At 35.1% G+C, this 13,747-nt stretch overlaps 1 protein-coding gene across 1 annotated transcript; it reads right to left on the bottom strand.

The window, feature by feature from the left end:
- Positions 1-6,495: 6,495 nt before the first annotated feature.
- On the bottom strand, positions 6,496-10,590 carry LOC133035820 (putative pentatricopeptide repeat-containing protein At5g43820). The gene is made up of 3 exons (XM_061112157.1): positions 10,188-10,590; positions 9,451-9,520; positions 6,496-8,162 (listed from the first exon to the last, which is right to left on the bottom strand). Exon 3 carries the CDS (start codon positions 8,154-8,156, stop codon positions 6,510-6,512), a length of 1,647 nt encoding a protein of 548 aa, XP_060968140.1. The 5' UTR covers positions 8,157-8,162; positions 9,451-9,520; positions 10,188-10,590; the 3' UTR covers positions 6,496-6,509.
- Between the last annotated feature and the right edge of the window lie 3,157 nt (positions 10,591-13,747).

Genomic DNA, 13,747 nt, shown 5'->3' with positions numbered 1-13,747 from the left:
TACAAATATAATACTTATATATCCTTCGAAAAGGAGAAAGAGGTCATGACTTGAACTGACATCTTCTTAGGCTAATTAGCAATTTTTCCTCCTCCGAACTTTGACATATTCCAAATTATACCCTTAAACTTTTTTTGGCCGTTAAAAATTCCTCCTAAATTATTAAAATTGTTAAATTTACGGACTTTTGTTTAATTTCATTCAATTTTACTGTTTCAGTGATTATTTATGTACTAAAACATGCTCCCTAGACTTTGATATCTACCAAATTATACTCCTCAAACTTTGATATATACTAAATCATGCCCCCTGAACTTTCATCTATGTTAGAATTTTTTTACTAAAATTAGACAAAAATCCTTGTATTTAACAATCTTAATAGTTCAGGGGGAATTTTTAACGGTCAAAAAAATTCGAGAGGCATGATTTAGTACATGTCAAAGTTCGGGAAAAAAAATTGCTAATTAGCCCTCTTCTTAAATCTTGGTAACAAAAGATTAATACAATAAGCACAAATCCTATAGCAAATAAGACTTAGGACTTCCACTGCATAAAACGAAACAAATAAACATCAACGTTCCTACTAGCACGTTCCAACAGTCTGCCTTACCACTAGACCACCCTTGGTGATGGGGTTAGAGCCTTTACCATAATGAAGGTCTGAAAATTCTTGAGTTGGACTTTCTATTTCTACAGCAGTTCTCCAGCTGCACTGAAATGGGAGTTTCTTGCATATTCATCGTCTACATGAGAGAACACTGAAACATTCCCATGGGCACCATCATCGTAAAGTATTTCCCTTCGAACAGAAGCTGATTGAGATGTTGGACTGACATGCTTTTTTCCCGTGGCGTCAATTGTGAGGTCAATCACAAATTCTGAAAGTAGAATTTGTGTTTCCACATAAATAAATATACAAGTACATCCTGTAAAATTGACACTGTTTGAAGACCAAAAAAGAATTTAAACAAAAAAGCAAAAGCCCAAACCATCATCTTCAAACATATCCCATTCCTCATCCAAAACATGGGCTCCCTGTTGAATGCAAGGTTCCCAGCCCTGAGCAATGCACAAATGAAACACAAATAAGTTAACTGCAAGGCAGTATAACGAAGAAAATGACAGATTGCAATTGTGTATAATAATACAAATTCTCATTTTTCTAATTTTGACAAAGAAACTTTCACATACCCACCACCACTTACTCTTATTAGAAAATGGCAACGGTAATTTTCCATCAAAGCACCAAATTAGAGGCAAGGCTTGCCGTGAAGCATATGACAAGAGAAGCAAATTTCCAAGAATGAACCATATGCAAGTATCTCAAAGTTCACCAGAAATCAGGCTCATCTTAAAACATATGTATTTCAATATACACATTTATATGTAAATGTGTAAATGTTCCTGCAGAAAAACATATATCAATACACAGATATGTAGCATGTTTGCAGGTATTACAGTATGCACACCCAAAGAAATGAACTATTTCCACTCGTTATCTAACAAAGATTCCTTTCTTCAACAAGATAACCAGCAGATACTAAACAATGAGAAGGACAGTCAAACCTTTTGAATACTCAATTGTTGCACTAGACTTAACATGCAATCCATGTTTCTTGCTAGGTTCAATTAAAGCCTTCAAAAGCTCCTCAAGATCATTGTATACCATCAGCATTCAGCACAAACCTATAAGCACTGTTTTGTCAATATAAGATAGATTTATCTAGAACTGCTCATTATAGCTAATTAGTAATAGCTTATCTAAAGGATGAGGCCGAAGAGGGAAGACTGGGGTGCACTAGAGACTGTAATGACAACCGATGAGCAGAAGCAATACTTGCAGAATACACACCCCGAAGAGTCTTCTTTAGGTAGGGAAGGGGGTCACGAATAACAAAACACCATCAAAACCTGAAGTGTAAGAAAACCATTTACAGAACCTACTACAGCTTTGAGGTCATTAACTGCGGGTTGGAAAAACAGAGAAGCCAGAGGTTGTGGTCTGGGTACAGGAGGCGATGCAGAAGGAGTGATCACTCTAGGACGAGTAAGAGTTGGTTATGACAAGGCAGAGTATAATAGTCTTTTTAACATGCCATTTTTGAAAATTCAGAAATGCCATCCCTTAGAACGCCAATATCTTCGGGCATTATCATTCAAACGAGCCTCCTTAAGCTTCAGAAACAGCCTATAAGCTCTCTCTACTTTATATGTGTAGCAATTTGGGAATGATACTTCTAATCTGATATTATTGATGAAAAATGTAGCCTTTATATAGGCTGATTACATAGTAGAATTAGGCAACAATCAAGGAAATTAGGAAAAAATACAACCTAAACTAAGCTGTCAAAAACACCCTAAATATAACTGTACAAAGCTATTTACATAGATATTTCTACACTCCCCCTCAAGCTGAGTTGTATATGTTATACAAACCCAGCTTGGATTTAAATTCTTCAAAACTTGTTCTTGGTAGGGCCTTTGTTAGAATGTCAGCGATTTGTTTCTTTGTAGGGATGTAGTTGAGTTCAATGATCTTTGAATTCACCTTTTCCGAAATGAAGTGTCTGTCTATCTCAACATGTTTAGTTCTGTCGTGGTGAACTGGATTTTTAGCAATGCTAATTGCAGCTTGACTATCACTATACATTTTAAAGGACTCGGGAGATTCAAACCTTAATTCATTCATAAGCCTTTTGATCCACATCCCTTCACATATACCTAAGGCCAAAGCCCGATATTCTGACTCTGCGCTACTCCTTGAGACTACAGACTGCTTTTTGCTGCGCCAGGTAACTAAATTACCCCATACATAAGTGCAATAACCACTGGTTGATCGTCTGTCAGTCAGCTCTCCAGCCCAACTAGAGTCTGTGTAAACTTCCAAGTCTCGATTGTTGTATTTTCTGAAGTGCAAACCTAGACCTGGTGTCATTTTCAGATACCTTAGAATACGATACACCGCTTCCAAATGTTCCTCACAAGGATTGTGCATATGTTGACTAACAACACTGACAGGAAAGGCGATATCTGGTCTAGTATGAGAGAGATAGATTAGTTTTCCTACTAATCTCTGATAGCTCCCCCTCTCTACTGGAGTTGAATCCTCTCTTCGATTAGCTTTCAAGTTTGGATCCATGGGAGTGTCAACCGGCTTGCTCCCAATCATTCCAGTTTCCTTTAGAAGATCTAGGATATACTTTCGTTGAGATATAACAATTCCTTCTTTCGATCGAGCTACTTCCATACCAAGAAAGTATTTGAGGGTTCCTAGATCTTTGATTTCAAAAGCTGAGGCAAGAAGTCTTTTGAGATCTGAAATTTCTTCTGTGTCATCTCCAGTTAAGATTATGTCATCCACATATACAATGAGAATTGCTAGCTTTCTAGTTGGAGAGAACTTGAAAAATAGAGTATGATCAGCCTGGCTTTGAGTATATCCATGTTTGACAACTAACTTTGCAAATTTGTCAAACCATGCCCGAGGTGACTGTTTCAAGCCATAAAGGGATTTGAGAAGTTTGCACACTACTCGACCACTGTAGTGTTTCTTCATCCCTGGTGGAATTTCCATATAGACTTCTTCTTCGAGATCCCCATTCAAAAAAGCATTTTTTACATCCAGCTGATATAAAAGCCAATCACAATTTACAGCTAGTGATAACAAGATTCTTACTGTATTAAGTTTGGCGACGGGAGCAAAGGTCTCCTGATAGTCAACACCATATGATTGAGTGAATCCCTTGGCGACAAGTCGAGCCTTGAATCTGTTGATACTCCCATCTGAATTATACTTGATGGTGAAAATCCACTTACAACCAACTGTCCGCTTTCCTTGAGGTAACTCAGTGACAACCCAAGTACCATTCTTCTCAAGGGCATTCATTTCTTCATCGACTGCACTCTTCCATTTAGGATCTTTCAAGGCCTCATAAATGTCTGTGGGAATCTGAATAAGATCAAGAGAAGATACAAAAGCTCGATACATAGGTGTTAGTTTCCCATAAGCAACATACTTTTGAATGGGGTGATTGGTACAAGTTCTGACACCCTTTCGATGAGCAATAGGAAGGTCGAGATCATCAATAGTAGGAGAAACTAACTCATGAGTCACAAAATCCTTACCTTCATGATTTTCAAGGTTGAGAGGGCTATGATGAGTGTTGGAACAGCTCTTGTCTTGCATGTTGGCCTCTACATTCCCAACTTTCCTCCTGCTATAAACACGAAGTTCTTTGTTACCTATTGTTTGAGTTTGAAGTGGTGGTGAGTTTGAAAGAGTGTTTGGATTTTCTGAAGAGGAAAGTGATGTTGGATTGAGTGTAGAGAATGACGGGTTTGATGTGTTTTCTGGATTGATATCCAATTGGACAGGGAAAAGAGGCAAGGAAGGCAAAGGTTGAGCACTTTGATGTTCGTGCGCCATAACATTAGATTGAGGAAAAACAGCTTGATGATTCTGAAGGATTTCCCAAAACTGATATTCATGTGAATGCTCTCCCTGAATACCAGATTTGGGAAAGAAAGGTTGATGTTCAAAGAATGTGACATCCATAGTGTTATAAACCCTTTTTGAAATTGGAGAGTAACATTTGTACCCTTTTTGAGTGTTGGAATACCCGATGAAGATGCACTTGTGAGATTTTGGATCAAGTTTTGTTCTGTTGTGATCATAAATATGAACAAAGACTGTACATCCGAAGACTTTGAATGGAAGATCTGAAGAAAAAGCTGAGATATGAGGGAATGTAGCAAGTAACAAATTTCTTGGGGCTTTGAATTGTAATACACGGCTAGGCATACGATTGATGAGGTAGGTGGATGTGAGTAAGGCTTCCCCCCAAAACTGTTTGGGAACATTATTTGAAAACATGATAGATCTAGAAACTTCAAGAAGATGCCTATTTTTTCTTTCAGCCACTCCATTTTGTTGCGGAGTATCAACACATGAACTAATGTGAACAATTCCTTGATCTAACAAGTATGGGCCAAGTATGGAGTTGAAAAATTCCTTTCCATTATCAGTTTTCAAGATTTGAATCTTTTGGTTAAATTGATTTTGAATCATGGAATGAAATTTTTGAAAAATGGAAGCAGTTTCAGATTTTTCTTTCATAAGGAAGGTCCATGTTGTCCTAGTATGGTCATCAATAAATGATACAAACCATCTAGATCCATTAATATTTGTTACTCGCGATGGTCCCCAAATATCACTATGTATCATTGAAAAAGGTCGGGAAGGTTTGTAAGGAAGACTAGGGTAAGAGTTTCGAGTATGTTTAGCAAGTTGGCAGACTTCACAATAAAAGAATTTAGGTCTTTTGTGGACAAATAACTGAGGGAACAATTTTTCAAGATAACCAAAATTTGGATGTCCAAGCCGAAAATGCCACAACATGACAAGATTTTCATTCGAAACAGACACAGAATTGAAAACTGAATCTAAATTAGAGTAGTTACCACAACTTGGTGTATGAACTTGTTTACTTTTAGAAGAAGCCTTGAGAATATAGAGCCCATCATGCATTTCAGCACTGCCAATCACTTTTTCCGAGCCATCAACCTGAAATTTACAAAGATTTGGATAGAATTTAGTTACACAATGTAGATCTCGAGTAAGTTTACTTATCGAAAGAAGATTGCAATTCAGTTTAGGGACAAATAGAACAGATGAAAGGAGAAGGTCATCTGATAATGTTACAGAACCAGTCCCTATCACTGGTGTGAGAGAGCCATCAGCAATTCTAACTGTTTGGGAATGAGCACATGGTTTGAAGGTGTTGAAGAGTTGGAAATCACCCGTCATGTGGTCAGAGGCCCCTGAATCAACTATCCAAGTACCTTTGTTGGAGGCAGCAGTAAACGTGTGAGATGTAGAACCTTGATGACACACTATACTAGCATTTGCCTTGATTAAGGGAGATTTTGGCTGTTGTATAGACTGTCGAAGAGGATTCATTGAAATGAAGCAATAAGAAAATGAATCTAGAGAAAAACTTAGCCAAAGAAATAATCTGTTGTAGGGAAGAACCGCAGATGAAGAGTCACAGCTGAAATAGGGAGTGCCAGGGAGGAAGACGTCGAAGAAACGAAGGCCGGAGATGTCTCACGCGCCTGCACGCGCGTGGCGCGTGGGTGATGACGTCGGAGGATGGCGGCGCGTGTGGCTCACGCGCCACTGTTATGGACCCCGAACTTTGGGGTTTTGCCGATCGGTGCTGTGGTAAGCTTTTTGAATAGGAGGTGAGATTAGAAGAGGACTGTGTACCAGATTTTTAAGATTGTGCCTCAAAGAACTAAACCCTAATTTTTTTTTTAAAAAAAAAGGCAGGAAAAAAAAAACGATTTTTTTTTTACTACAAATGCTCTGATACCATGTAGCAATTTGGGAATGATACTTCTAATCTGATATTATTGATGAAAAATGTAGCCTTTATATAGGCTGATTACATAGTAGAATTAGGCAACAATCAAGGAAATTAGGAAAAAATACAACCTAAACTAAGCTGTCAAAAACACCCTAAATATAACTGTACAAAGCTATTTACATAGATATTTCTACAATATGAAGCAAGCAATTTTCCATTTAATTTGCTCCAGATACGCCTGCTTGGGCAGAAGCCTTTTCTCAAAGACTCCTCCATAACAAGTGCAGCATTTTCGAGCTGCCCAATGTTGCAAAGTCCACTAATAACATACTCGTACACTTCCATATCTGAAGAATAACCGCATTCTTGCATGTCGTTCCATAAGCTTAACATCATTCCACATTTACCGAATCTAGAAAGCCGCATAAGCAATAGCTTGAAAGCACTTAAAGAGATTCTACAGCCAACCCTCTTTGCTTTCCTATACACGACCATAACAGCATGAGGAGGACCAAAACTACACAAAGGTTCCATAAATGAAGTTAGAGTCCCTGTACTGGGAATAATTCCTCTACTCAACATTCGATCAAAAACCTCAAGTGCATCAGCTACTTTCCGGGCTTTCAGAAGACCACCAATTAATTTGGTGTAAGTATCAACATTTGGTTCACAGTTACTTCTCAACATAATGTTATAATACTTCATATATTCATCAAAATTCCCAGAAGATATAAAATTAGAAATCATAGCATTGTAAGCACTTGTGTCTGGGACCAAACATTTCTCTTCCATGCTCTGAAAAACTTTAACTGCATCATCAATTTGACCAGCTCTCCCAAAACCCTCAATAATATAACTAAAAGTCAAACTATCAGGATCAATTCCATTTGCAACCATCATTTCCAAAATCTTCTCCATTTCACCAACTCTACCAAATTTTGACCACCCATTTAGAACAACATTATAAGTAGTACCATCAAACAGTATTTTCCCCTTGAATGAATTAAGTAGAGAATTTGCAGTACCAACATAGGATCGACGGCATAGACATTGAAGAAGCACATTCAAAGTCTCTGTACCACATTCTAACCCGATTTCATCCAAATTCCGAAACATTTGGATTGCTTTGGATACTTGTCTAGCCCTAATGAAACTGTCCATTACAATAGAAACGGTCTCCAAGTTTGGACTAACCCCTTGAGTCTTTAACTCATGTAAAACTTCAACCATAAAACTAAGAAATTTTCTTCTGCCTAATGCCTTAAGGATTATATGATAAGTTTGAATATTTTTGGGAATGGTTGGCTGTCGAATAGCCCAATTGAAAAACAAGACCATTTTCCTACCATCTAAGCTGCCTCGATTTACTACTTTCGCAACAATATCAAGATCCAAATCCACACAAACACTCGTTAAAGCACTCTCTATAGCAGCCTTCCCTCTCATATTCTGAAGAAAAATACCACGCAGTTTCTCTTCAGGCAATAGAAACCCATCAACTGCTCTAACGATCTCTTTTTTTCCCTCCGACTTCGAAGCTAAAGTATTACTTGGTACGGGAAATAGATCAGAGAGTTGGTCAAGAACAAAGCTTTCATCTAAATGAGGTTGGTTTTTGATATGGTACCCCTCGTCCAAAATAGATGATTGATCATCTAAGCTTGAAAATGGAACCGGTGAACGGAGGTAGGGGAAAAAGAACCTGGTTTTGGTAATGTGAGTGGAATACCCTATGGAGTGCTGCGCCTGAAACCCCAATACGCGCCATGAAGCACAGAGAAACGCCATGAAGTTCTGAACCAACAAGAAATAGAGTTTGAAGTTTGTTCACTATCATTATTTGTATTCTATTCTTCAAAATAAAAATACAACACCAAAACCCAATCTTCTTTATTTTATCTCAAACTCTTAAAATACATCATATATAATTTTTTCTATTATAAAGCTACAGAAGTAACACACTTTAATAATTTTTTTACAATTCTCTACTCTAAAATAAATAAAAAGCACAATTCGGCTAAATTTCTACTTTTGCTAATAGCTAGAAGTATAAAATGAATATAAATTTTAATTTATTTTTAATGTTTAGATAACTATTATATCGATATTTCTTTTTTTAAGAAAAATATTTTTCAAAATTTTTTGACATCATTAAAAAAAAATCTTTTCGGAGTAAATTAGAAATTATATAAATTATTTTAATTTTAAAAATAGCTTCTCAAAGTTTTTTTTTTCAGAAAAAGCTACAAATCCTTGCTTCTTCCAAAAAAAAACTTTTGATTTTTTATCCAAACACCTTTAGAATGACTTTTTTCAATTCTAAAAGCTAAAAAAGAACTTATAGAAGCTAAGCCAAACATGGCAACATCTAACCATGCTCTCTAAACACACTCCTTCGCTAAAATAAGGAGTGAGACTTCAAAAAATGAACTCCAACCATTCAAAAAATGACTCTCTATAATAGAGAATGGATAAGTAGCTCTCAAAATGTCACGAGCTCATTTCTTTTTTGGTAAACTTTTTTAATAGTATTTTAATAAAAAAAAACAATATTACTTTTTCATTATTTATAAAATTAATTTATATTTAACAAATTCAAATTACAAAAGATTATTTGTTATCCCAGTTTCATCTACTATATTACTAATAGGTTGTACTTCAGTTGCAGTTGATGGCACAAAATCAACATCATCCTCAAAATTAGAATCGATTTGACCGGACATTCTATTTTAATCTACATTAACACCATATTCTCATATTTATCAATTAATGCATGCAACTGTTTAAAAAATATGATAAACACATCTACGAAAAATTAGATAGCATTTTCCCTATTTTATTAACCTAACCATCTGTCAATTTCAACTACAAACAATCAGATAACACACAAGTTTTAATTCTTATATCAGCGCAGCACACAAATTTTACAGATCCTACTTCACTAAAACAGGCAAGTTATCAACCTTCCATTATCACCGCAACACAATCTCAGAACTTACTTTACTATGGATGAATATATAAGATATTCAAACTCTTTTACAAATCATATGTAATATAATATAGCAATTATAGAAAAATATACCTCCGGTGAATCAAGATTGAAATTTCCACTTAACTCAGATTCTTTTCAAACACTCGCAAAACGCCAAAGCCTATAAAAAAAATTGGTAGAAAAAAGAGACAGATGAATACCATTGAAAACTGAAAAGTAACATAAAAGCTCGTGAAAGGAAAAATAAAGGCTTTAATATCTAAAAAGGTGATTTCCCAATTCCATATAAAGTAGATAAAAAATCATCTGGAGTTGCATTATATAATCTGTATTAAAAGCTTGATTGTCTTTAGTTCTTTACCTCATTAATATCAGCATAAACGCCTGTTTATAAGCAAAATTGAACTTATACATATAATATGCATACTTATCACTATGCTAAACTCTACAATCTATAAGCAGCAAAGAGCTTGATCACTTGCCTTAACCTCATGTGTACTAAATAGTAAATATTCTCAACAAAGACTCGAATTTTCATTTTCATCACAAACAATTCACATTACTCTGCCCATTCCCATTGTTTTACAAATTCGCACTATGAACTATGAAGCAACTATTCTCTAATGTGGTCAGCATCACTAAACATATCAGTAATTTTATCCCAATTCTGCTTACTCTAATGTACAAAATAAAATAGAATTGCAAAACAAAATTGTTTTAAACCAACATTTCAATTTTCCATGTAGCACATAAGCATCATCAATATCATATATATTTATATATATATATATATATGCTAATTTTGGTGAGAAGGATTTAACAGATACCAAATGCGTAAACATCGATGTTCTTTAACCTCAAACGCTCTTTCTCCTTAACCCAATACCGAGAAGTTTCCGAGAATCAGCTAGGATGGAAGGGAACAATACCCCAATCCAAGAATCAACGGCTGGATCCGAAGAGTTGGCTAGAGAGAGTGAACCTCAAAGTGATAGCGAACGCTTAGCGAAGGAAAACTTTAGAGCTTCTTGGAGAAAAGGGTGTTTTGGGTTTGGGGTAGCGGCAATGTCTTTGGTGGAAGCTGAGGCAGCTGCAGTGGCAGCAATGGTGGTCACGGCGGCCGTGGCAGCGGCAGTGAAGGCACAAAAGGGTCGTGAGTTAGCGGAGGAAGGCTTGAGCTTGAGGACTGAGAAAACGAAAAGGGTGTTTTTTTTTTTTTTAATTTTATTTGGGAATAGTATTTTTTTTTTTGTAGGGATTTAGGTTTTTTTTTGAGATTTTTACACCTCATGTCAAAATTGACACCTTTTTTACATTTTTATCCATACACGGTCTTTTAAACTTTTTTAACTTTTACATTTTTCAATTTTACTTTTCAAAAAGTTTAATAATTACAATTTTACCTTTTCCCTTCTTCCTTACACACGTACACGCACGCCACCTCATAACTCCTTTCTTATTTTTTTTTTTTGAAATTTTTCATTTATCCATTCTTACACCCCACCTCCTCCATATCTGCCCTATTCTTCTTCTCTTTTTTTTTTTTTTTCTCTGTTTCTCTTTCCTCTGTTCTTCAACCTCCATAGCCCACGATCACCAGTAGAAGCCCTTACCCACATTTTTTCTCAACCTCCCATCTATGCCACTATCTCCATTTTGTTCGATAATCTCTGTAAGTTCTTCCTCCCCCATTGTGTTCTCTTCTTCTATAAATGACCACCACTAGAAGTGGTTCGAAGTCCCCATCTCCAGCTAAAAAAAATTCTAAAAATTCAAAGAAACCTCCTAAAAATTCATATAAAGTTGATCTTAAGATGGGTTTGAAGCGCATTGCTAAGAAAGTAATGGGTGATGTTTCAGAGCCATCTGCTACTAAGAAAAGACCCATTCCAAATAAGGTCGAGTCTCGTAAGGCAAAGAGAGCGAAACCTTCGAAGTCTACAAAGGATGTAAATTTGGTTTTGTTGTTTTTCAATTTTTTTTAGTTTTTTTCTAGTTGTTGTGTTTTTTCGTATTACATTTTGTGTTTTAAAATTTCCCCCCCTTGTTGTTCTAGGTTATATCCGATTCTGATTTTGAGAACGAAATGCATGATGGGAGAGAAAAGCCTAAAGTTAAATCCAAGGTATTATTACCTTGATTTTTATCATTTTATTGAGTTTGTTTTTACAGTAACTATTTTGTTTTTTTTTTGTCAATGTTTTACTCGTTTATCATGACGGTTTTATGTATTCTGTCATTCTTTTTGTATTTCTTTTATGTATTTTTGTTGATGTTATTTTTGTGTTGTTATTGAGTTTTTTTTTAGTTGTTTTTATATTCATCTATTGCTGTAGTTTTTTCTTTGTTGTTTTCTGGTTGTTGTATGGTTGATTATGATGTCACGGTCCCTGTTCCTAGAAAAAATGTATCGTCTTGAACTGATCCAATTGTGTGCGCAGATAGTTGTTGTTTGGAAGTTGTTGCCGGGTTGTTTCCAGATTGCTGCAAATCTGCCTGTGCTGAGTTGTTGTCATCCCAATGCCCATTGCTCTGTACCAAAATTTCCAGATTACAGATCTCCTTCTCTTCGATTCTTCTCCTCTGAACGCGTTGGGCTTTTGACTGAATGTTGTTTTTGAGTTTTTTTTTTTTTTTGTACAACAATGGAGGTTGGATAAATTTTTTTCCCTTTTTGTATTTGGATTTTCGGGATCTGAGTAGTTTTTCTTTGAGATCTACATTTTTTTAGATATGATTTTCCTAGTTTTGGAATGAAAATGGTTGAAAATGGTTGTTGGGGTTCTACAGCTGGGTCACGAAGAAGGAGGATCCCCTCTGTTTTTTTTTTTTTGGCAGGTATTTTTGTAAATAACAACTTTTAGTTTCTATTTTTGTTTATTTTCTCTATGTAGGTCATAAATGTAAATTTTTTCCATTTTCAGTTTATTATAGAAAAAATCCCATTATTTTTTTTTTTTTTTTGGAAACTTACAAAAATATTAATTTTTTCCCCTATCTTTACAAAAATACTCCTACACGGTAGAAATTTCTTTTTCACTGTCTTGGCCAATTTTTTTTTCTTTTATACTGTAAACACCGAAAAACAAATGAGGCCTCCATCTTTCACACACACGGACAGAACCACCACAGGAACATCAGAACAATCGAAAAACAACCATTAATTTCAATAAGATTGAGAAAAAACAATGAAATCGACGTCAAATAAATAATCATAGCAAAACAACTATAAAACAATCAAACAAAAGAAAGAAAAACATGCATGATAATCATAATCATAAATAGCGTAGGGACATGAAGCAAAATTATGCGTTGAAAAAAGAAAAAACACTCATTGAATAATTTCTTGAATAAATAGCGTAGGGACAGGAAGCAAAATTTTACATGTATGCCATTGGTTTTAAAGATAATAATTTCTTCATTTAATTTATTAATTTTATATTAAGGCTTAATTTTGTCAACCACAAAAATACTAACTTCATAATCAACTCTCAACTACAACAAGCAACAACAATAAAAAAATAGTAATTTCTCAAATAAATATAATTACTTATATTATAGAATAAATAAAATTTAAAAAAATAACAAAAAAAATAATTAATTATAATAACAATATATTATTTTAACATTTCTTAGGGCAGACAAGAATAAATAAAAAAATAAAAATTATAATTATAAAAAGTTGTACATATCCATTTGCCTCTTCATCACCACTTGGAGTTATAGAAATTGTTAAGATGGGGAATATTTAATATTTAATGACAACATTACAACCAACAGAGGTAAATATTTGTATTTTTAATTTTTTTTTCAAATCCATTTAAGATAAATTCAATTTTATTACTTTACGTAAATTAATCTAAACTAAAAATTATTTCTAACTGTTGACCGAGGTTTTCGGCAACCAGTAAAATAATAAGAGTTTAGAGAGCCGTAAGAAATTAAGAGGGGGATTTTTACGTGGTTGGGGCGTTAATGAGTCTTAGTCCACGAGTCTGTATATTTATGATTGTATTTAATACAGAGAATGTTCTTGGTGAGTATTTACTCTTCTTGCACTTATGCAACCCAGAATTCTCGACCCCCATTAATGAGCTTTGAGGGGGTATTTATAGTGTTTTTGTGGGGTGATCCCCAGAATTATAGTACATGTATTTCTGTAACTATCAATAAAGTTGTGTATTCCCAATGAATATACCATGGGTAATGCATGGTCAAATCCCTAGGTGCTGTAGGGATTTTATGAGAGCTGTCCTTATTCCCTTTTGACCGATGTGATTCGTCACAGAGTAGCCGTTATTAGACTTTAATGGTCATAGTCTTGTAGGTGCAGATCGGGGGTTGTGTCGTCAGATTTTATTGCGTGTGGCAGTTCCAACACGCCTCC

This window comes from Cannabis sativa, chromosome 3, assembly GCF_029168945.1.
Source record: "Cannabis sativa cultivar Pink pepper isolate KNU-18-1 chromosome 3, ASM2916894v1, whole genome shotgun sequence".
NCBI classification, from domain to species: Eukaryota; Viridiplantae; Streptophyta; class Magnoliopsida; order Rosales; family Cannabaceae; genus Cannabis; species Cannabis sativa.
The sequence above is the reverse complement of the archived record's forward strand: the minus strand, read 5'-3'. Positions and strand labels throughout refer to the sequence as shown.